A 22,483-nucleotide genomic window follows, 5' to 3' on the forward strand; every position below is an offset into this window, starting at 1 on the left:
AGCTTCAAAAATAGAAAATCATTATGTGGCAAAGTTAATAAATAAATTAATGTATGTGAAACCCTGGTTGGGAAAAGAGCTTTAATGTGAGGTGCATTCATATAAAAGTCCTGCACTTAAGCTTTAAGCATCCACACAAGAACTCTGAAGTATGTAAACACCATTAAGGTACTGAGATGTGATACTAGGGTTGTGTATCGGCACGGATCTCCTGATTTGATTCAGTTTTGATTCTGAAAGTCCTGATTTGATTAATTAAGATTCACTTCTTGAAGACTGAGATGCATCAGATACCGATGTTGCATAGATTGCAAGTTTGTAAGTGCTTCTTAGGATTAATTATTTATTCCACATGTGAGCAGTGATAATACACATGTCTTTTTAACTGGATATCCACAACACATTACGCAGGCCTACCCGAACTATTTATAAATAGTAGACCATTTTTGTATGTTATGATTTGTTAAACAAATTTCCCGTACAGGTCTTTTTCTAAACGAGTCCGAGACGTATCGTTAACCCTCCCCTCTCTCGTCCTGCAGTACTGCCTTTGCCTTGACAAAGCCGTTCAAGATGAACATGGTGAAGAGGATAATGGGGCGGCCGAGGCAGGAGGAGTGCAGCCCCCAGGACAACGCGCTGGGACTGATGCACCTGCGACGCCTGTTCTCCGAACTGTGTCACCCTCCTCGCCACATGACCCAGAAGGAGCAGGAGGAGAAGCTCTACATGATGCTTCCCGTATTTAACAGGGTAAGTCACACCGGGGTGGAGGAGGTCCAAACACAGGCTTGCAGGTGAAATGCTGACAGTCTCAGTTACAACCCCACTCCACAAGCACAGATATCAATTCTTATAACAACTTATTATAATTTTGTTACCCTTTACTCACACTTTGCCTGTGACATGATGTACTGAACAGATACTCCATGAAAGAAATGTCACCTGTGTGCTATTAAAATCATGTGGTAACTGCCTAATTTCCATACACACCTGAGAATACAATATGTTAGCTTCATAGCTGGAGCTCAGCACACTACAGTAAAGCACAGAGGGGTTTTCTGTATAGCTTCGGGTCACATATACAATGTAAAGTATCAAATGTCTGTATATGGAATCGTACTTAACAAAACCCATATTACTGACACTTTAAGGTGCTTGATTCAAAGTACAGATTTACTAGGTTAACACTAGGTTTATTGAAAAAAAACCAATGTGATGTCACAGAGCTTTTCCAGGTATTAAGAGGCTGCGACAGCCAATTAAAAAAAAAAAAAGGACTCAAATCACAAACACCTGAGACCGTCAACTCGTCAATAATTGAAAAAAAATAACGCATGAAATTACATGAGCAACAGATCTCAAGATCCATGAAATACAATAGAAGCCTGAAAATAGGAAATACTGACTGAACAATATAAAACAAGTACAAATATTTCACCATATTTGAAAGAAGTGTTTCAGTTGTTGTTTGCTGGCTTATAGAGATGAAAACAGTTCAATCTCACACATACAGTACAGTCAAATCTAGATAATGAGTAATCCTAGTAGTGGTTATTTTCATACTAATAGTGAAAAACATCCATCACTAATTCATAGAAGCCAAAACTCAAATATAAGCAGTCGTGAAACAGCAAATCTTCACATTTGAGAAGCCAGAAGCAGCGAATGTTTGTCAGTTTTGCTCGATTGATAATTAATTGATCAGTCAAGTATTTTAACATGGTTAGGGTCGATCACCTAAATGATTGATCTAATGACAATCAGAGACACACATGAATTGAACAAATGACATCAGCTTATTGATAGAAGTAACATTAATCCATAAAATGATCTCTTCATTTACAATCTTTCTTTATTATTATTCCTCTGCTCGCCATGCGTCCGATGCTGCAGGCGGCCCTGTCGAGTGTCCTCATCAGTACTGGAGTGTCTTTACCGAGGGTCTCTTGACTTGTCAGCTAATTACCCAACGCTGGCTGTGATTCACTCACTGGTGGCATAAATTCATGTCAGAATTCAAAAGTGTAGAGAGCACTCAGTGCAGCGGGACTCCGGGCTCCGGGCCTACTTTCATGTCAGATTTGCTGGATAAATAAATACATGATGAGCCATTGTTGAATGAAGTGTAGTTTATCTTTGACCTGCTCTCCCAGAGCCTCGGGCTGCAGTTTGCTCTGTGGTTGTAAAATGAGGACATGCCGGGAAAAAAAAAACCCAGAGAGAGGTTTAAGCCGGTGTTCCTCCACCTTGATGACTCCTGTTAGTCCATGATTACAGGTGTAATTGTGAGGAACTGCAGAATTTAACTGTAAATAATGACCAATTTGTCACTTTTGCCTACATTAATGCAATGATCTGCAGCTTTTTCAGATGTTTAAATGTCTGATTTGCTCTTTAACCCTTGTTAAACATTAACTATTATTATTATATTGTTGGATTTCTTTCTGTATATTTCTTTCTTTTCCCGATAAACTACAGCTAATCTCTGTGCTTTTAGGTGTTCGGGAACGCTCCGCCCAGCACCATGACGGAGAAGTTCTCAGACCTGCTGCAGTTCACCACCCAGGTCTCACGACTCATGGTGACCGAGATCAGACGAAGAGCCTCTAATAAATCCACAGGTGAGCCCTCTTGATAGGTAGAACTGTACAGGTGTGACAGGAAACACTCGTAAACATCAGTGTGTCATTTTTGTGGCATCAACCTTTTAAGATTCAGGTTTGTTTGTTCTCCATTTGGCTTTTCAGATAAGGACAGATGTTTGTGCCTTCATTGCTATCAGTACTACAGTTACATTTTTTGCTCTAAAGTTGCAGCAAACATATCTTGCAAGAAAAGGAATGCCAAAAAATGTTTTTTAAGTGCTCTTGTGAAAGAGGATATACAGTCATAGATAAGAAGAGGCTTTTTTCCATCCATTAGGATAGATTTTTCTTTGGCAAAGAACAAACATAATGTACCTTTTTTTTAATCTCCTCAAAACTCTGACAGTAGTTACAGCTTTGTGGCTTCCCCACAGACGCACACACACACACACACACATACACACCAAACACACACACACACACAACAAACACAACACACACACAGCTCTCCGTCTCATATTTCTCCTCCTTTATCGTCTCTCTCCATCTCGTCATCATCTCTGTCTGAACATGTGATGTGTTGTTTTCAAGCAGAGAACAGCTCTTGATTTTGCAATTGCACAGTCTAAACACACACACACACACACACACACACACACACAAAAACACACACACACACACCTCCAGCTGGTCACCAGGCCTCTGTAGACTGAGTCAGTAGTTGACTCGGGCTCTGAACTGGTTTTGCAGTACTCTGTCATCATCAAAACAACCAGTTTTGATTTGCTTGTGAGAGCACTAGACTTACACTCACAGTGTGGGTAGATATTTAAATAAACATTTCCAAAAGCCCGTCGTTTCTCCTCCCAAAGCTGAATATAAATGAGGGTTTTAACGTCTCGCTCGAATAGTCTGGACCTCTCAAACGCCGTTCACATCTCGGATTTTGACTCAAAAAGGTCTGACGGACTTCTAATGAATCCTCACAGCTGGTGAAACTAATCAGAGCGGTTGTTGCTGGAACCGAAGTTGATGATATTATCAGACTGTGTCGCGGTGTGATGTGAGATGGGTTTCAGTAGAGCGACGTGAAATGAAAACCACCCCACTAGCAATTATTATCCCTTTTCCTGGGCTCGAGGAGGAAACTTTCTGTGATTACAAAAACTCCAGTTCTTTTGGGCACCTTTAGCGCATGGCAGGAATAGATTTAAACACACTGGTACTCGTGAACCTTCCTCTTAATGACAATCCTAACATCTCAAGTCCTTTTGCTGTCTGTATTCTGCAAAGTTGGATTAGGAAAGGTAGCAAAATGATTGGTGACCTATATTATTAATGGTGTATTTGCTAGCTTTCTCCAATTGTCTGAATTATTTGATTTACCAAGGCATAATCTTTTAAGTATCTACAAATAAGACATTGGATTAGAAGTCAGTCGTTGGGATCAAACCCTAGTATACCCAAGGATTCCCCATAAGAAATTAGGTTGCTTGATACCAGACTCTGTTAATCTTCTGTATACAACACCCTTATTAATAACCTCCCAGCATACTGTAGATCATCAATAAAATGAATTAAAAATGGGGATTGGACCTGGAGTGTTCTTATGATGATGGTGACTGGTCTCCTAGAAGAATCACAGACTAGTATTAATATCCATCAAACACAGACTTAATTCAATATAACATCTTGCACAGAGCACATTATACTCCTCATAGACTAATCAAGCTTAATGGTGGGGTCTGTGCCATGTGTCAGAGATGTAGAATGTTTACTGGTTTACTCTTCTTCATGTGTACTGGAGCTGTCTGGTCCTAGAGGCAATTTCTTGTAATCTCGCTATCTCATATCGACTTTGATCCTAAAGTTTGGATACTGGGTGATGTCAGCTCACTTAACATGACTCATCATAAGAAGTATTTTTTACACTGCAGCAAAAAAAAAAAATGGATACTTGAAAACTGGAAATCTGAAAAGTCCCCAGCATGGAAACACTGGATCAATGAACTTGTATCTTCTATTACTCCAGAGGAAATACTGTATCTGGGCCCCTTTTCTTGATATCTTACCACTGTTACACCCTAATTATTAACATATCTATGTATTTACAGTTGTTATTTCTGGACTTTCCTGTTATTTTACTTATTATTTATCACATATTATCATATTTCTACCTTTATTAATATTTGAATGATGTGAGGGGGAGGGTATAGATATATTGATTGGAAATATACTTTGGAAATATACTTTTAAATAAAAAAAAACAAACTGTTGCAGTCCAAGGCTAATGAAGACAGCCTAGCTGTGCTTGCTCACTAACATTTGTTAGCTAGGTAGCTATGTTGGCTAGCATGTTCAGTACAATTACAATCCCACTCCTGTCCCAACTCACCTATTTTTGTCACGTTAACACAATAAATCTATATGACATAGAAGTATAAATGTACAAACAGCTTAGCTACCGTAGCCAGCCAGCTGGTCCATTAATGACTTCTAAACAGGTAACTGCCTTAGTCAAACAGACACTGTACTCAATGTTCATGATTGCCTTGATTATTTGTCTAAACACGGCCACTCCTTTGTTTCTTGAGTAATACTAGGCTGTCAGATGAGCAATTCAGTTCAGGCTATTGCTCTGAGGCACATTAAAAACAGCTTAAGACCAATATCTGATTATAACAGGTGGACACATTCTGTTGGAACAACACATCTGGTTTTATTTAATGGTTTTAGTGTTCACTGAATGCCAGACTCGTGCGTCAGACAGATGTTTGTCGTGCCACACTTTTACCATGTGGTTACTTTCACCCGTGTGCAGGAGTTTATTTTTTACTAGCTCGCAACAGGACATGTGCGTATGACTTCTAAAAGGACGCTCTGTCTTAAAACACAAACAGTCAGGAGCCTAAATGAACATTGAAACATGTTTTTATCTTGCTGTTAATCATTCCTCCTGTTCATACTGACAGTTAGAAGATCCCTTTTATAATGTGGGGGACAAAATCCACAGTCCTCCTTCTGCAAAAATGTATTTAAAAGTTTATCTGAAGCTAATATGAAGCTTCTGTCATCCAAATGAGTCAAATCAAGTAGATATTTTTCAACACTACAGTCTTTTTAGTGCCGAAGGCCCTCTTTTTATTACTATACTTACACTGTAGCTCAACGAGGAAACACAAAGAGGGCCTTTTATACTACAAAGACTGTAAATGTGTCAGATATCCACTTGATATGACTAACTCAGACTGCTGAAGCCTCATATAAGCTTCACATCAACTTTTAAATGCATTTTTGCACAAAATTACTGTTTGGACACACTGTGGAAGTTAGCAACAATGGGTTAGCCTAACCTGACCAGGCTCACTTAAGGTGGACTGACCTTTAAGGTGGACCAGCTACTCTCATTTTAGTGTCAATCTCAGCCGCTCCAAGAGAGAACAGAGAAACGTCTGGCTGCTGAGCCCCCCTCCCCTTCATCCCCCTGCCTTCGCTGCCCCAAAGCAGTCAACCTGACAAACACTGAATTACGTTTTAGACGAGACAAAACGCGGAGCCGCAACTCCACTCATTCCCTCACGTCGCATTCAGCAAGATGATTTATTTGTCGCGTAATTGATCACTGTTCCGGCAACCCATCTTGCCCGCCACGATGAGCTGTCGCTTTCCATCTAGTTAACCGTATGTTTATCAGTCTGTGATTGTGTGTGTTTGCTTCTCCAGAGGCAGCCAGTCGAGCCATAGTCCAGTTCCTGGAGGTGAACCAGAGTGAGGAGGCCAGTCGTGGCTGGATGCTTCTGACCACCATCAACCTGTTGGCCTCCTCCGGGCAGGTCGGTACAACCGCACTCTATTCATTTACAACACTGTGTTTGTGTGTTTGTGCTGTGTTTTGTTATGTAAGTGTCTTTTTTTGGGGGCGACTGCGTACCAACTAAGTCCTCTTGTGTGTTTTTAAGGATTGCCTTTTTATGTTTGAGTGTAAGATGCAATCGGGGGAAACAACTTGTAAAAAAAAAAAAAGAGGTTTATCAGCATTCTGTCTCTCTTTGACCCATTTACATCTCCGCTCTTTGATCTCTGTGTAGAAAATAGCATCACCCTCCGTAAGAACCGAGGCTCTCGAGCACAAGTAAAAATTCCCACCCGAACCATCCCAGCTTTTCCCGCCCAAACAAAGTCATTAGTTAAACCCACATTACTGTACTGAATGAAGGATTTGATGCACCTGATATGTTTGTTATGCTTTGTCTGTCTGTCCATCCATTTTGAACACAATATCTCATCAAGGCCTCGAGGGAATTTCTTCAAATTTGGCACAAACGTCCACTTGGGACTCACAGATGAACTGATTAGAATTTGGTGGTCAAAGGTCAAAGGTCACTGTGACCTCACAAAACATGTTTTTGGCCAAGAATTCATACGCTAATTATGACAAAGTCTCACACAACTGTCTAATTAGATAAAATGATGAAGTGATGACATTTTCTATCCAAAAGGTCAAAGGTCAACTTCACTGTGACATCATAATGTTCTGCAAAAAACATTTTTCTGGTCATTATTCAATGCTATAACTCAGGTTCAGATACTGAACTGGTGACACTAATTTCGGGTTCCCACCTTTAAACTGTGTATTGATCTTCTGTGCTGTCAGATTGAAGATGTGTGTGAAGCGTCCACATTTTAGAAATTTGTAGCTTCTTTGCAGCAACATCCATATCTGAAGCATCGTCTACTGTCATGACTACAACTTCAGAATCAACTTTATTTCTACAGATGCAAATTAGCTTCGAGCTAACTCCGCTGCAGTGCGCCTTTAATGTTTAAAACTGCACACTGTCCCAATCAATCAATAAATTGGCCTGCAAGGAAAATACACTTAACACCTTTCACTAAATTCCCTCAAAGTCTTCACTAAGATATTATATGAGTCTGGACAGACATGGATGCAAACTGCAACTTGGTTGGTTCGCAGAGGCGTACGACCGCGTGGTGGTATCTCATGAGATCAAGTCAAAAATTGGATCTGTGTGTCTCGGATCTGGTCAGATTGCAACACTTCTCTCCACACAATTCCGAATTTTAACACAGAAGCTGCTCGGTTTCCTGTTTAAACCACACTGTGAGCTGTAAAGGTTAGAGATTAAACTCTCCTCTTTTTTTTCTCCGCGCCTGTGTACTGCGGCCAGCAGATGTCTTTTGAACTTTCTCGGGCCCGCATTCCTCCCGAGGTCTTGAGGGGAGCATCGCTGTCAGTCGGCCGGCTGACCGTCTGTTTCTCCTGCTCCGCTGCACATCACAAATCCTCTTGTTATTGTTGAGTCGAACGCTTCCTCTCTCCATCTGCAAACATGTTTTTAAAAACCTTCCTCCAATCCAAATTTTTTTTTTTTTTTTTTTTTTATCTTCGAGTTACCTTTTCCTGGGAAAAACAATTCTTTCACAATCACTTCGACACATTTATTTCTTCTTCGAGAGAACAACGTCTGGAAAAATAAGTAGTACAAGTAGAAGTAGAACACTTAAAATTTAATACCTTGTGTTCAAAACAGTGTTGTGTGCAGTATTAATGCCAAAAAAGCTCAAAGGAGACATGCAAGTAACACTGCTTCTTGTATATACAGTAAAACACACAGTACAGCAACGCCTCTACTGTCTGGGAATAAAACTGCGCTTCGTTTTTCCTCAAGTTCTCTTTTTTTGCTTAAATTTACACTTTTCTGAAGTCGCCTCCCCTCCGGCGCCCGCAGCAAAAACCTTCAGGATTTCAAACCACTCACACGTCACACTCAAATGAAGTTTCCCTTCTGTTAGAGGCTGTTTCAGCTTTATTGTCCCGTCAGCCTTTTTTTTTTTTTTTTTTTTTTTCACAACGCATTCTTGTAAATTTCATTTGGAAGAAGAAGGATCGTGTCGGTTTAAGTGATACCAGATTGACTGTGTTGTATTTCATGGAAAGACAGAAGTCAGATTATATATTTTTTTTTAGGCTTGTTGAACAAAGGAAGTTTACGTAAGAAAACTCACGATTCACACGTCTCACACACACACACACACACACACAGCTGCAGTCCTGTAGTTTTGCTATTTAAAGGTCTTAAACAGCTCTACTGGAGGAGCTGTGGGGTGTTAAGTGCCTTTGTTTAAGGAACCGTAATGATAGTTGTAAAAAGAGTCTTGAGCAGAAGGAATTAACAATGTGACAGCTTGTATTTCTTCAACTTCAACTTTCAGACAATCCATTCATTAAAAAATAAACATCTCATACACATAAATACAGCTTATTATCAGAGGTCAGATCGTGAGGATTTGAACAGGAGACGTTCAGGTCTTCACACCAATTTTCTGCTGCTTTTTTGTTGATGTAGGAACATTTTATAACTCCCATCATTAGTGAACACTGTAGTTTTTTACCCAGAGATCACCTGTAAAGCAAAACAATTCATACGGAGGTGAATCATTTCTTAATTTCTGTAGGTATTGTTCAAATATTTTCTGTTCACTCGTGGTAGCAAATGCTGCTTACGCTTCTATCCGGTTAGTCATCTTCATCTTTAGACAAAAATAAGAGTTTTATTAATTGGCATCTGTTTTGGTCACTGATTAATCATTTTTCACAAGCAGAAATATGAAAAAAGCTTCTCAAATGTGAAGGATTTGCAGCTCTTCTTTTTCATATGTGATAGTAAATCTGAATACCTTCAGCGTTTTGGTTTTGGCAGTTTCAATTTCCGTCAACTCGGTGGTTTACAGTCATGTCTCTCGTTTTCTAAAAACAAACGATTAATCAGGAGATGAATCAATAATATAAACAGCAGTTAGTTCAGCCTTATGTGCAGGGAAGGAATATGCATGTCGAGCGTGTTTTTCTTTCTTTCAGAAGGGAGTTAATGATGTTTTAACGTTGTGACTTGCGGTCGGTAATCAGTAGACTTTTCTTTATGTGTTGAGGTTAAGAGGTGGTTTGTATTTGATGCACAGCCCAAACTATTCTCAACATAAGCTACTGAAAAACTTTACCACCTCCCAGTGATCCTTGTGTCCGGATGAGTAAACAGTTGTAAAACTAACCAGCATGTGTCTGTTTCTCTCGTATCGCTCCGACAGTCAGGCTACACTTTCATTTTTACTGCTGTGTAACTGTTTGATATCAGCAAACACAACTCACTGACAGGGAAAAAGAATGACCGACCATGAAGCCGGGTAACTCAGGTCGTGTTTTCTTTATGTGTGTGTGAGAGAGAGAGAGAGAGAGAGAGAGAGAGAGAGAGAGAGAGAGAGAGAGAGAGAGAGAGAGAGAGAGAGAGAGAGAGAGAGAGAGAGAGAGAGAGAGAGAGAGAGAGAGAGAGAGAGAGAGAGAGAGAGAGAGAGAGAGAGAGAGAGAGAGAGAGAGAGAGAGAGAGAGAGAGAGAGAGAGAGAGAGAGAGAGAGAGAGAGAGAGAGAGAGAGAGAGAGAGAGAGAGAGAGCAACTGGGTTTAATGGATTTGTATTCCTTTCCTCTGGTGTCTCAGACAGTAAAACAAAAGACTCTCTCTCGGCAGCTGGCCTCCCTTCAACCTGACGTCACCTCCCCTCTCTCTTTAACGCTCTCTCTCTCTTCCTCTCTCTCTCTCTTCTTCTTCTTCTTCTCTTCTCTCGCCTCTCGCTCTTCCTTCCTCTGATGATAAAACAGCAACGTTTTGTTCGTAGCTCTGTCTCTCTACCTTCCACGTTGTCTTCTTCTTTTACAGGGATGCCCTTCACGCTCCGCATTCCCATCGCTCTCGTCTCTCTCTGTCACACACAAAAAAACCTAAAAGCAAGCAAGCTGGTCTCTTCCCCTTCATCTCTCTCTCTCTCTCTCCTCCCTCCTCCTCCTCTCTTTCTTTCTCTCTCACACATCCAATAAAATGTCTCTCTTGGTTTTCTCTCTCTCTGATTGACTGTTCCCAGTAACCTTGACCTTGGAGCTGCAGCAGGGCCAATATGTCTGGCACAGCCTGTAAACACACACACACACACACACACACACTCTACTTCACAAGTACCACAGGTGCTGGTCCAGTCTTTCATTATACCGTCTCACTATCAACTATACCTTCCTCAGTAGACCTATTTCCACTGTTGATGTCTTTCTATCCCCCTCCCCCACTCCCTCTCTCTCTCTCTCTCCATCGATTAGCTGAGAGACTGAATTTGAGTGTGTGTGTGTGTGTGTGTGTGTGTGAGTGAGTTCACCTCCTCTCTGTGATGCACACAGCCATGGAGTAAATGGGAGGGTCATCTCCAACAGCCACAGCGTGTGTGTGTGTGTGTGTGTGTGTCGTTATTGTCTTATATCAGAGCTCGTGTGTAAGTGAAAGGAGGAGCGAGGTAATTTGTCAGTGTGAGCTTCTTTCCTCTGTGTGTGTGTGTGTGTGTGTGTGTGTGTGTGTGTGTGTGTGTGTGTGTGTGTGTGTGTGTGTGTGTGTGTAGGAGGCAGCGTTTTATTATCTGAATCATCCGCCTCACCGAGCACAAACCCCATCTCTTTCTCCAACCCTTTTCCCTTACCATTAAGACTTACACACACACACACACACACACACACACACACACACACACACACAGTAAATACACACCACAAGCCCTCACAGCTACTCTTGCCTTTTATTTCTTTACAGAACCATGTATCATATCAACAACAAATAATACCCGTTTACCAAACTGCACAAAAAACAAAAACATTTTCTTCCTTGTGTCTCGGTTTTGCATCGATACAACTACCAATAATCGTTTTTTTGTTCTCCTTCCCATCAGAAAACGGTGGACTGCATGACGACCATGTCTGTACCCTCCACGCTGGTCAAATGCCTCTACCTGTTCTTCGACCTGCCCCACATGGCCGAAGCCCCCGCGGGCCCCACCCAGCCTCCTCCACCACCGCCGCCGCCAACACCGCCCACCCAGGACAAGACCCCAGGCCAGGGCCACACCCAGCCAGAGCTGCCCCTCGCTGACCGCAGAGTGCTGCTGCAGAAAGTCTTTGTCCAGGTAAAAAAAAAAAAACTGAACTGTCCGATTGGTCCGTAGAGGTTTGTGAGGGTCAACAAGATGTAACCGTACAAGATTCAGGCTTTTTTTATGAGGTCAGGAATCACATTCAAACCTAAATCTCTTGCTTTAAGACCTGAATTCTGTCGCTCGTTTAAAATTCCCTGTTCTCTTCTCTCTTGTGCAGATCCTGGTGAAGCTCTGTACCTTCGTGTCTCCGGCGGAGGAGCTGGCCCAAAAGGACGACCTCCAGCTGTTGTTCAGTGCCATCACCTCCTGGTGCCCCCCTCACAACCTGCCCTGGAGGAGGAGCGCCGGGGAGGTGCTCACCACCATATCCAGACACGGCCTCAGCGTCAACGTGGTCAAATACATACACGGTATATATATCGTATAAGCACATTATATATATAGAACATCTGTCTACACATGTGTGTCTATATATAGCTACTGCATAAGCCCACACAAGATACTTTGAAGATCCAGTCATGCAAACCACATCTGGAGGTTGTCAGATGTCATTTGTTTGGCCACATGAAATGTAATGTGATCCACATATAGGAGCTATAAAATTTAATGCACAGATTCAGAAAGAAAACATGTGCAAAACAAACAGCTGTCACACAGCTCAGAGTCACAAAACAAAATGTTAGGAGAGAATTTGCTTCCCTCTTCATGTCTGCGCTATTTGTTGTTAGTCTTACAAAAAAGTTGTCACATTAAAAGCAATAAGAAACAGGGAAATGAGCCATATTGAATGTATGCTTGTTGTAAAGGTGTTAAAGTCTATTAGTACGGTTCTGGGTGTGACACTCTGGGTCACTTTCTGCAGTATGATTTCAGTGAAATTTCAGCCGGTTTGCCTGTTATTCTCTACAAGAAATGACTCAACAGGAAGAAAAAGAACAGCGGGATGAAATAAGCGCTACTCAATGAAACTGATGTGTGGGAATTAACATTAAGATAAACAAAATCGAACTGTCGGACGCCAACCTCTAACAATAGAGAAGGGGAATGGCACTTCCACCTGACCCTGATTCTTTTCCTTCTTGTAAAACCGTACTGACAGTAATCCCAGCCCAAATATGCTTAATTATTAAAACAGGTCTGGCTCTACAAAGACAACATAACATTTTGATATATTTCATTATATGCAGTTTCAGGTGAAAGTGTCAGTATAAAGAATAAAAGAGACCACAGCCTACTAGAACAAATATCTCATTTCCATACATTCTGTTACACATCACTTCACCACATTCCTCACAAATCCTTCCCTCCTCCTCCTCCTCCTCCTCCCCATTCTCCTCCCAATCTCTCCATCTCCAGAGAAAGAATGCCTGTCCACATGCGTTCAGAACATGCAGCAATCCGACGATCTGTCCCCGTTGGAGATCGTGGAGATGTTCGCCGGCCTCTCTTGCTTCCTCAAGGACTCCAGCGACGTGTCACAGACCCTGCTGGATGATTTCCGAATGTGCCAGGGCTACGCCTTCCTCTGCGACCTCATGCTCAGGTACGACTAAAGAGATCTCCGTGTTGTCCGCAGCTCGTAGTAGCCGGCGATTCATGCTGTTTTCTGAGCTTCTCTCTCTCTCTCTGTGTGTGTGTATCCAGACTGGAACAGGCCAAGGAGGACGAATCGAAAGACGCGCTGAAGGACCTGGTCAACCTGGTCACCTGTCTGACCACGTACGGGGTGACGGAGCTGAAACCGGCCGGCCTGACGACCGGAGCGCCCTTCTTACTGCCCGGATTCGTTCTCCCGCAGCCTTCCGGCAAAGGTTCTGTTCGTCGTTCCTCCTTAGATCCATCAGCTGCTTTCATTAAATCCTAAACTAGCAGCGCTTCACGAAACCGAGAAAGCCAACCGCTACAGAAAATCAAAACACTTCACAGTTTACTCAGGCTCTCGTTTTGTGACATTTGCTTCAAAGCCGTGACATTTGCCTGTAGAGCATCAGCGATATCTTTTAGTTTCATTAAACCAGCCTATCTCCAAGAGATATTCAAGGAAGAATTTGGCAGTAGACTAGATCTCAGGCCCCACCTCTTAAATCTACAGCCCGCCACCAACTCAGTGTTGCCTAAAGCTCTAAAACAAGAGAGGAATTACTTATGGAAAAGTCTTCATGTATATACCCAAGCCGCCGTATCTCCCCCGTCAGATCTTAATCCCCGAAATGACTTTGATGCTCGGCTGATCCCGGCGAGCTTAACCTGTTGACGGGCGCCATGGCAACTCTTCTGCCCTGTCGCACCGCTGAAGACGAATGCCTGAAGCTTTCTGCATACAAATGGGCTCTCTGGGATCCAGAGATGCTGTAGTGGTTAAGAGCGTCGTCTCAGACCTCCAGTTTCACCTCAGTTGCCTAAGAACTAATCCTGTTTTACCTTAAGTGTTGTATCTTTGTCTTCTCTTCTTACTATCTACCTATATACATATTCAAAAAACACACATACCCAAAACAAAGAACACTAAATACAGATTTTATGTATATGAATGAACTAAAGATTGAATGAATGAATAAATAAATGTACTAACTAACTAATTATAATTATATGAAAGAGACAGCAGGAAACATAAGATGCATAAAATTGAAGAATGATAGTTTTATATCAAATATATATAAATGATTTTAGTTTAAAAGACGTCATTTTGGCCCTAAAGCAACTAAACATCTATGTCTTGTTGGCAACAAGAACAAGAACAGTCTCTCAAGATTGGATTCGGCCACTAGTGTTTGTACTTATTTATTATACATATACGTAATGTATATATTAGTAGGCATCATGTGTTCTCGAGCTTGTAAGACAGTTTTATGCATATGTTAGTAATTTATTTAAGTGCCTTTTGTAATATATTAAATCAGGCTCAATTCCTCCCTTGACTTTCATTAATTTACTGTCTTTCTTACTTACTTACTCATTTATTTTAATCCAATATAAATAAATTACAAATATGACATTTTTATCTATCCATTTTGTCTCTTGCCTGGTGAGGTTTCATTCTGTCCATCTTTTAAGCTTTGTTTGGAAGTTTTTAGGAAAGTACACACAGATTGTCACGTCCAGCCCCCCCCCCACCCCCAATATTGCACACAGGAGCAAATGCAGATTAACCTCACACACCACGGCACTAACACATTGGAGCTCTGCTACCACACACACACACTTTACCCACCTAATGACAGCTCCAGCTGTGTGCAGAGTCATTACCAGAAGCCATCACGGTGCGAGAGTCCGCTTACATGCCTTATTAGCTCACCACATTCACTTAACAGCTGTCGGTGTTTCGGTGTGTGTAATGGCACATTTCAGTGTAGGTGTTTTGTATGTCTTCCTACGTGTGAGTGTGAGTGTGTGTGTGAGAGAGAGAGAGAGAGGGAGTCATAGTTTGTACATTTATCTTGTAAAGAACTACTCATTAAAACGGAGGTCAGATCATGTGTGTAGTGTAGTTTATGCATAATGTCCGTCTTTCATGCTCTTGCACGTTATCTGTGCTCTACTTATAGTGAAATATCTTGACAACTATTGATAGATTGCCATGAAAATTGGTACAGACATTCATGTTCCCTGCAGGATCAATTGCAGTAACAGAAGTGGTCCTTTGATTCTTCATCTAACGCCACCATCGGGTCAAATTTTCCGTTTGTCCGATACTTTCTGCAGAACTATTGACCTTCCTATCAGCCTCAACTGTACTTTGTGTTTTGTGCTGATTAGCAACGTTAGCATGCTAAAATGCTAAACTTAGATAACATAGCAAACATTATAATACCTGCTCATAACATCTGCATTGTCTATGTGAGCATGTTAGCATGCTGATGTTAGCATTTAGCTAGCAGCCTTACAGCAAGACTCTTGGTCTTGTTCAATAATGACCAACATAGATTAAATTCTTCCTTATAAAAAGAAAAAAACAGTTTGAAAATTTAGTTAACCATGACTTATTTACTAAGAACAGGCAGCCCGGTCTTGCGTGCCTTCATTAGCCAATCATCGTTTGCTGTCCGTCCAACAAAGATGTGTAACAAAGCTGAATATAACTTTCTTTCTCCTCAAGTTGCAATCACTGTGCTAAACTTTCTCCTAGTTCCCTGAAGGTGCCCATTTAAAGCAAACTGGAGGTCATAACTGGGTTTTATGTTTCATTTTAGCAAATACTATATTGTACTTAGGCTGTGAAGGAAGCTGTGAGTGTGCAACCTTTCTCGTTTTCTCAGTGTCACTCTTCCTGCAGAGACTGGGTCTTCAGGTTTCATGTCCCTTTGAGACATTTTCTTATGTAACGTCAGGAATGGTTTCAGATATCTGCTCTTAGTTTAAGCAGGGACGTTTCAAGGCCAAAACAATAGGTTTTTGTATTGTTGGATTAAGGCCAGCAGAGTCATATGTAGGTCTTTAGTCTGTGAAATGATCTTGCGTCATTAGCCGCCATATGTCGCTGTGTGTGTCTGTCAGCGCTTTTAATCCTCGACACTCAAGTACTTAATGATTTGCATATTGACACTAAATATTTACACAACTGCTGAGTCGATTAGGCTCGGTTAATTTATATTTGTGTCGTCATCATGACAAACGCTTATTTTCTTCTTCTGTTTCATGTCTCCTCTCGCAGGCCACACAGTGCGTAACATCCAGGCCTTCTCTGTGCTCCAGAACGCCTTCCTGCGGGCAAAAACAAGCCGCCTGGCCTGCATGCTACTCGACGCCATCGGAAACATCTACGCCGCAGAGCCAGCCAACTACTTCATCCTGGAGTCGCAGCACACCCTCTCACAGTTTGCCGAGCGCGTTGCCAAGCTCCCCGAGGCCCAGACGAAGTACTTCGAGCTGCTGGAGTTCGTCGTCTTCAGCCTCAACTACGTGCCGTGCAAAGAGCTGTTCAGCGTGAGCGTGCTGCTCAAGTCCAGCACGTCGCACGCCTGCAGCATAACGGCCGTCCGCACGCTGCTGAAGCTCGCCAGGCACGACCCGGTGTTCAGCGACGTGCTGCGGGAGGTCGGCCTCCTGGAGGTGCTGGTAAACCTGCTGCACAAATACGCCGCCTTGCTGAAAGACCCGACGTCGCAGCAGCCGCACAATAATGACCAAGGTAAGTTAGCGTACTCTTCACTCACAGCCAGGTGATGCTCAAGCAGAAGTAATATTTGTCATAAAATCAATTAATCATGACATATATAAATTATATCAGTGCGCAGCATGGTTTTAAATGTGTTTTTGTACTCTCTGTGTACATTTAATGCCATCAGATGCTTTCTACAGCTGATCTCTCTCTCTCTGTGTCTCCAGCTGACTGTAAGAACAGCACAGTCGCAGAGGAGCAGAAGCAGTTGGCCTGGCTGGTGATGGAGACGCTGACTGTGCTCCTGCAGGGCTCCAACACCACTAACACTAATGCAGGTAACATACAGTACAGTAATGAAACTCATCATAATTAACTTTTAGGTAACCTTTTATCAAGGTGCTTATAAATGTCATAATTTAATTCAATCAGTAGCGATAAGAAAAAAAGCTTTAAAGAAGACTGACCTCACTTTAAAGGGTGTTTCATCATCTTTGTAAGGTTGGATTAGGCTAAATTTTCTATGCCAGAGGGACACGTTGAGCTAATAATAATAATAAAGCATTTAAACTGGACATTTACTTATATGATGTCCCAGTGCAGCTGCATGTGATTTGATTTATGCTGTGCAGGATGTTTTGCAGGAACAGACTGTCAGTGAAGGACACCGCCTGTTGCCGGTGCCATTACAACTGATGATGCATAAATTATACTTTTAGGCTTTAATTATCAAGTTCATCAAGTTTGAGACCTTGGATGCTGCCCATCAGTCTCTGACACTCTCTGTGTTTATGTGTGTGTGTGTGTGTGTGTGTGTGTGTGTGTGTGTGTGCGTGTGTGTGTGTGTGTGTGTGTCTCAGTCAGCTGTAGAAATGTGATGAGTCACAAAGATACCCGACAAAGCTGCACACCGACAGCTCAGAGCTCTCTCTCTCTCTGTGACCTTGACGACCGGTCGCTTTCGTCAGAAAAACACGATGATGACGATGTGTGTGATATTTGTAGCACTCCGCTCTGACACGTCGACTACATTCACACTTGTGATGAGTGCAAGAGTAGAAAGAAATGAAGTGTGTCACCAAAATTACAAGAATGCCAAAATTCAGGGTCAGAGCTACGACACCTCATCAGTAAAAATATTCCAATTATACGTTTTAGCTTCTACTGATAAACTAGTTTTCCACATGATGAAACATGAGAAACAAACCTTAACAAACCCTTCAATTCAAATAAACAAAACTTAACCAAAAATAAACCTTATGAAAGTCTAAAAGCAGCATCCAGTACAGTCGAAGGAGCAAATAAAGGTCAAATGTTGACTTGAATACATTTCACCAAAACTTTGGCATCACTTTCACTTAACAAAAGGCATCAAAAGCATTAAAATGGTTGTGAAACTGTGGGACATTTTGCAGAAAAATGATTCTTAAATGAGAAAAAGAAACATTAAAAAGACTATATTTCTGTCTCCTTCTCTTCCAGCCCTCTTCAGGGAGTTCGGTGGCGCTCGTTGCGTTCACAACATCGTCAAGTACCGTCAGTGTCGGGAACACGCCCTGCTCATCATCCAGCAGCTCGTCCTGTCGCCCAGCGGAGACGACGATATGGGAACTCTGCTTGGCCTCATGCACTCCGCGCCGTCCAGCGAACTACAGCTGAAGACCGACATACTGCGGGTAACAACACACGCACTGATCTCTTTCATCTTTTTTTTTTTTTTAGGTTTCATCGTCATCTCTTTAGATTTTGTCTTGTGTAGTGAAGACAAGCTTTGAAAGTGAAGATGTGGAGGAAAGTAAAGTCTGTAATTTGAAGAAATCAATATTCATTTGAAGGCCTGCATACGGTAATTGCTTCAAACCAGGGGAACCAAGGTTCACATTAAGGCGTACACACACACACACACACACACACACACACACACACACGCACACACTCACTGGATGAGAGAATGGCGGCTCAGTTTTTTGAAGCATAATTGCATTTTCAAATTCCAAAGCTTCAGACGAGGTAATTCTCACGCTTTCTGAAGGCTGCGGTTGGATTAACCCGTCAGCATTTTGCTCCTAATTCACTAATCAGGGATTTTAATGATCACTCTAAAAAAAAAAAAAAAAAAAAAACTCCAAATGCTGCAAAGAACTTGGAAATGTACTGTATCAAATCCAGTTTAAGAGTAAAATAATTTTTCCTCGCTGGTTTTCAGGGTTTAGAAACCGTTGACAGTAACACACTATGGATGCACTAATAGATCTAAAAACTAATCTGATTAGTCTTTTGAATGTGCACATTTAACAGCAGGATGAGGAGACAGTCTAACGCTGGTAGGTTGCATTTCATTTTAAAGGCGTCCACATGGTGAACACCCCAAAACCAAACATTTACCAACACATAGTCTGAGCCTGGTGGTAATTTCCCAGATTGGAAGACAGGAAGAGGATGTCTTCAACATCCTGTGATTGGTGTTAAAATCGCTGTGCTGAGTCTGGCAGTTCTTCTAATGCAGCAGGAAACAGCTGGATCAGCGAAGCACTGTATCACAGTTTTTACTTCTCTTTTATTCACTCTCCGTCCAACAGGTTGAGTCATTATAGCTAAAGCTTTTGAAATTTGTACTGGAGGTGTAGGCGTAATAATCACTGATCACATGATTTATATTTGTATTTGTATATTTATAAGGTGATACTGTTATAGTACATTTTCTAGAGAGTCAATTGAAAAACAATGAACAAAAACAACAAAGTGCTCTTGCTAGATTTGTTCAAGGCTAAAAACTTTAAAAGCTCTGGTAAAAGCTCTTAAAAACAGTTATTGGAGAAATAACCACACAGCTTTGTGTGTTTTCTGCTAATCCAGCAAAATTAAATACTTGACAGATCATTTAATTGATGCAGACATGATCTAAAGTCAAGTTCATCTCAGCCAGCTCATCTGTTACAGTTCTGCACCACCTCCATTTTCCATCTTCCAAGTTTTCTTTTGCCTGAAGAGGTCAAATTCAGTGCAACTTTCGGGATGTGATCTGCCTTCACTCAAAGCACATGACCCAGCTACTTCTGCCTGAATTGATGTTGCCATAAAACAGTCCTGACCGATGATTTACAGAACTGCTGATGTCGATGGCCAAATACATCCAGAGATATTAAAGGGAGAGCTACCTCAGTATTGACAGTATGGCAAAAGTCTCTGACAGTACACAAATCTGCATACTGACTTATTGTCCAAGCATGTGTCAGTGAGTAATAATTTACTGTATTTGAGCAACTTGAAGCTTCATTTCACCCAAATTATAATCAAGCATTTTTGCTCTCTGACCCCTTCAATAGAGTGGAGGTCATGGACATTTTATTTGGTTTGATGAACCATCAAAAACTCATCACAGCAACATTTTTATTCCAGTTGAAATGTTTCTGATATTTTGGATAAGACACAGACCTCACTGACAGTAGTTTCCATTAGAGCTACAAATATTCTACTGAAGAAATAGTCACTAGGAACTCTGATCTATCAGCGACACAGCGTTTCTTTTGAGGTTTTCATCAGCGGCCACTCAGTTGCAACACAATATTTAAAACATATTTAGTTTAAAAACTTTAGTCTAATACCTCTAGAGGTGTTTGTTGTTGGTTTTGGGTGAATTGACCCTTTACAATGTTGAACTACAGTTGATTTTTCTTAATGAGATGCTACCACACTGAATACATACCAACATTTGCCAAATTATTAGCTGAGTGATATATAAACACCATTACATCGCCATGGATACCATACTGAGGTTTTGGACTGTACTAATGTTATTGTCTTATACTTACAATAAGCACTGACCTGCTCTAGAAAAACAACTGTACATGTACATTTTCAGAAATAATAACTTATCAAATCATACACTTTGTTTTTATCATATCACTCCAAACTTTGTACCAAAGAGAGAAGTTTAGAATTCATTCAGTCAATCATTCAGAACTAGTATTGAAACAGCCGTGTTTTCCCTGAATGCAACACAGCGTTTCTTTTGAGGTTTTCATCAGCGGCCACTCAGTTGCAACACAATATTTAAAAACATACATAGTCTAATACCTCTAGAGGTGTTTGTTGTTGGTTTTGGGTGAATTGACCCTTTACAATGTTGAACTACAGTTGATTTTTCTTAATGAGATGTTACCATACTGAATGCATACCAACATTTGCCAAATTATTAGCTGAGTGATATATAAACACAAAGTTACATCACCATACTGAGCTTTTGACTGTATTAATGTTATTGTCTTATACTTACTTACATTTTCAGAAATAATAACTTATCAAATCATACACCTTGTTTTTGTCACATCATCCCAAACTTTGTACCAAAAAGAGAAGTTTAGAAATATTCATTCAGAACAGCCGTGTTTTCCCTGAATGTGTCTAGAACACACTTCACCTGCGTCATTATTTCACTTTTTTTACTTTTAATTGAAGACGTCGCCTGTCACAGCCATCGGATGCTCACAGGCTGTTTTTAGGTCCCCCCCCCCCCAAAAAAAAACTCATATCTAGGTCACAGTTTGATGTTTCATTATAGGTTACTTGCAAAAGCGAACCATAAAACTTTGGGAGAAATAAAAGAGGAAAAAAAATTTCAGTCAGTTCGGTGCGGCAGAGAAAACCCTGAGGGGCTCATAAATACGTCTCGGCGCGAGAAGAAGAATGAGAGGAAAAGAAGTTGATGAATAGCGACATGACTGAATGAGGTGACAGAAAGCAAATAGCATGAAAACTCACAAATGTGGGTGAATAGATGAGAAACAAAATAAGTGTGTGAAGTAAAGTGAGCTAAAGTGACGCAGGGAAAGTGAGTTGGAGGGTGAAACCAGAAGAAAAACATACACGTCTACATTTACAAGTCATATTTATGTGTTATGTCCTTGTAATCAGCTTATTATTATTGTGAAATTAAGAATATTTACTCTAACAATCTGTCTTTCTTCTTCTTCAGGCTTTGTTGGCGGTATTGCGTGAGAGTCACCGCACCCGGACGGTATTCCGTAAAGTGGGCGGCTTCGTCTACGTCACCTCGCTGCTGGTTGCCATGGAGCGTTCGCTGTGCCAGCCGCCACGTCACGGCTGGGAGCGCGTCAACCAGAACCAAGTGTTCGAGCTCCTGCACACCGTCTTCTGTACGCTCACCGCCGCCATGCGCTACGAGCCCGCCAATTCACACTTCTTCCGTACGGAGATCCAGTACGAGAAGCTGGCCGACGCTGTAAGGTAAGGACTTGTTCACGCAGCGCTCGTATCACCTGGAGTTCTCTTTAGATTTATAAAAATTGCATTAATCATCTGTCATCTGAATCCTGTGCAAACTTGCAAAGTCTCCGTGTTTGTTTTTTCTGTGGATCTCTCAGATTTTTTCTTTTTCTTCTAAATAGAGAATTAAGGAGGCTGTGAATGATTAATGAGAACTTTGATAAGATTTTCAGTGCAATGAGGGTTTGGCTTTGCTGCTCAGCACAGAGGCTGATTCAGTTTTTTCAATTAAATGTTACTTAAGAGAATTTACTTAAAGGTTCTCTGTGGATATATATATATATATATATATATATATATATATATATAAATATATACGTAGACATCCAGTGTTTCTCACCAAACACATTGTTTGCATCATTTTCCTTCCTCATAAAACATTTGCAGAGCGGATTTCAAAGTCTAATCCTGTATTGTTTACATCCTTGTTTACTTGCTAGCAGTTTTCTTCCTCTTAGCCTTTGCCTGCACTTTGCTGTTACAAGATTTGGCAGGACTGTGTATCACGACTCTTACATGAACCCAGCA

The 22,483-nt window shown here is 41.3% G+C and overlaps 1 protein-coding gene across 6 annotated transcripts in view; it reads left to right on the forward strand.

The window, feature by feature from the left end:
* The window catches only part of wdfy3 (WD repeat and FYVE domain containing 3), a 106,281-nt gene that overhangs the window by 21,694 nt on the left and 62,104 nt on the right, over positions 1 to 22,483 (forward strand). For 5 of the 6 annotated variants that reach the window (XM_067572176.1, XM_067572192.1, XM_067572185.1 and 2 more), the window contains exons 2-12: positions 543 to 753; positions 2,501 to 2,624; positions 6,312 to 6,421; positions 11,368 to 11,601; positions 11,789 to 11,981; positions 12,928 to 13,114; positions 13,216 to 13,382; positions 16,223 to 16,699; positions 16,897 to 17,007; positions 18,152 to 18,345; positions 21,645 to 21,916. In XM_067572176.1, the coding sequence (XP_067428277.1) occupies positions 574 to 753; positions 2,501 to 2,624; positions 6,312 to 6,421; positions 11,368 to 11,601; positions 11,789 to 11,981; positions 12,928 to 13,114; positions 13,216 to 13,382; positions 16,223 to 16,699; positions 16,897 to 17,007; positions 18,152 to 18,345; positions 21,645 to 21,916 (2,249 nt within the window). In that variant the 5' untranslated portion in view covers positions 543 to 573. Of the gene's footprint in view, positions 1 to 542; positions 754 to 2,500; positions 2,625 to 6,311; positions 6,422 to 11,367; positions 11,602 to 11,788; positions 11,982 to 12,927; positions 13,115 to 13,215; positions 13,383 to 16,222; positions 16,700 to 16,896; positions 17,008 to 18,151; positions 18,346 to 21,644; positions 21,917 to 22,483 lie in introns of those variants that run through there. The other variant, XM_067572212.1, reaches the window with a different exon arrangement.

Source organism: Thunnus thynnus, chromosome 2 (genome assembly GCF_963924715.1).
Source record: "Thunnus thynnus chromosome 2, fThuThy2.1, whole genome shotgun sequence".
In the NCBI taxonomy this organism is placed as follows: Eukaryota; Metazoa; Chordata; class Actinopteri; order Scombriformes; family Scombridae; genus Thunnus; species Thunnus thynnus.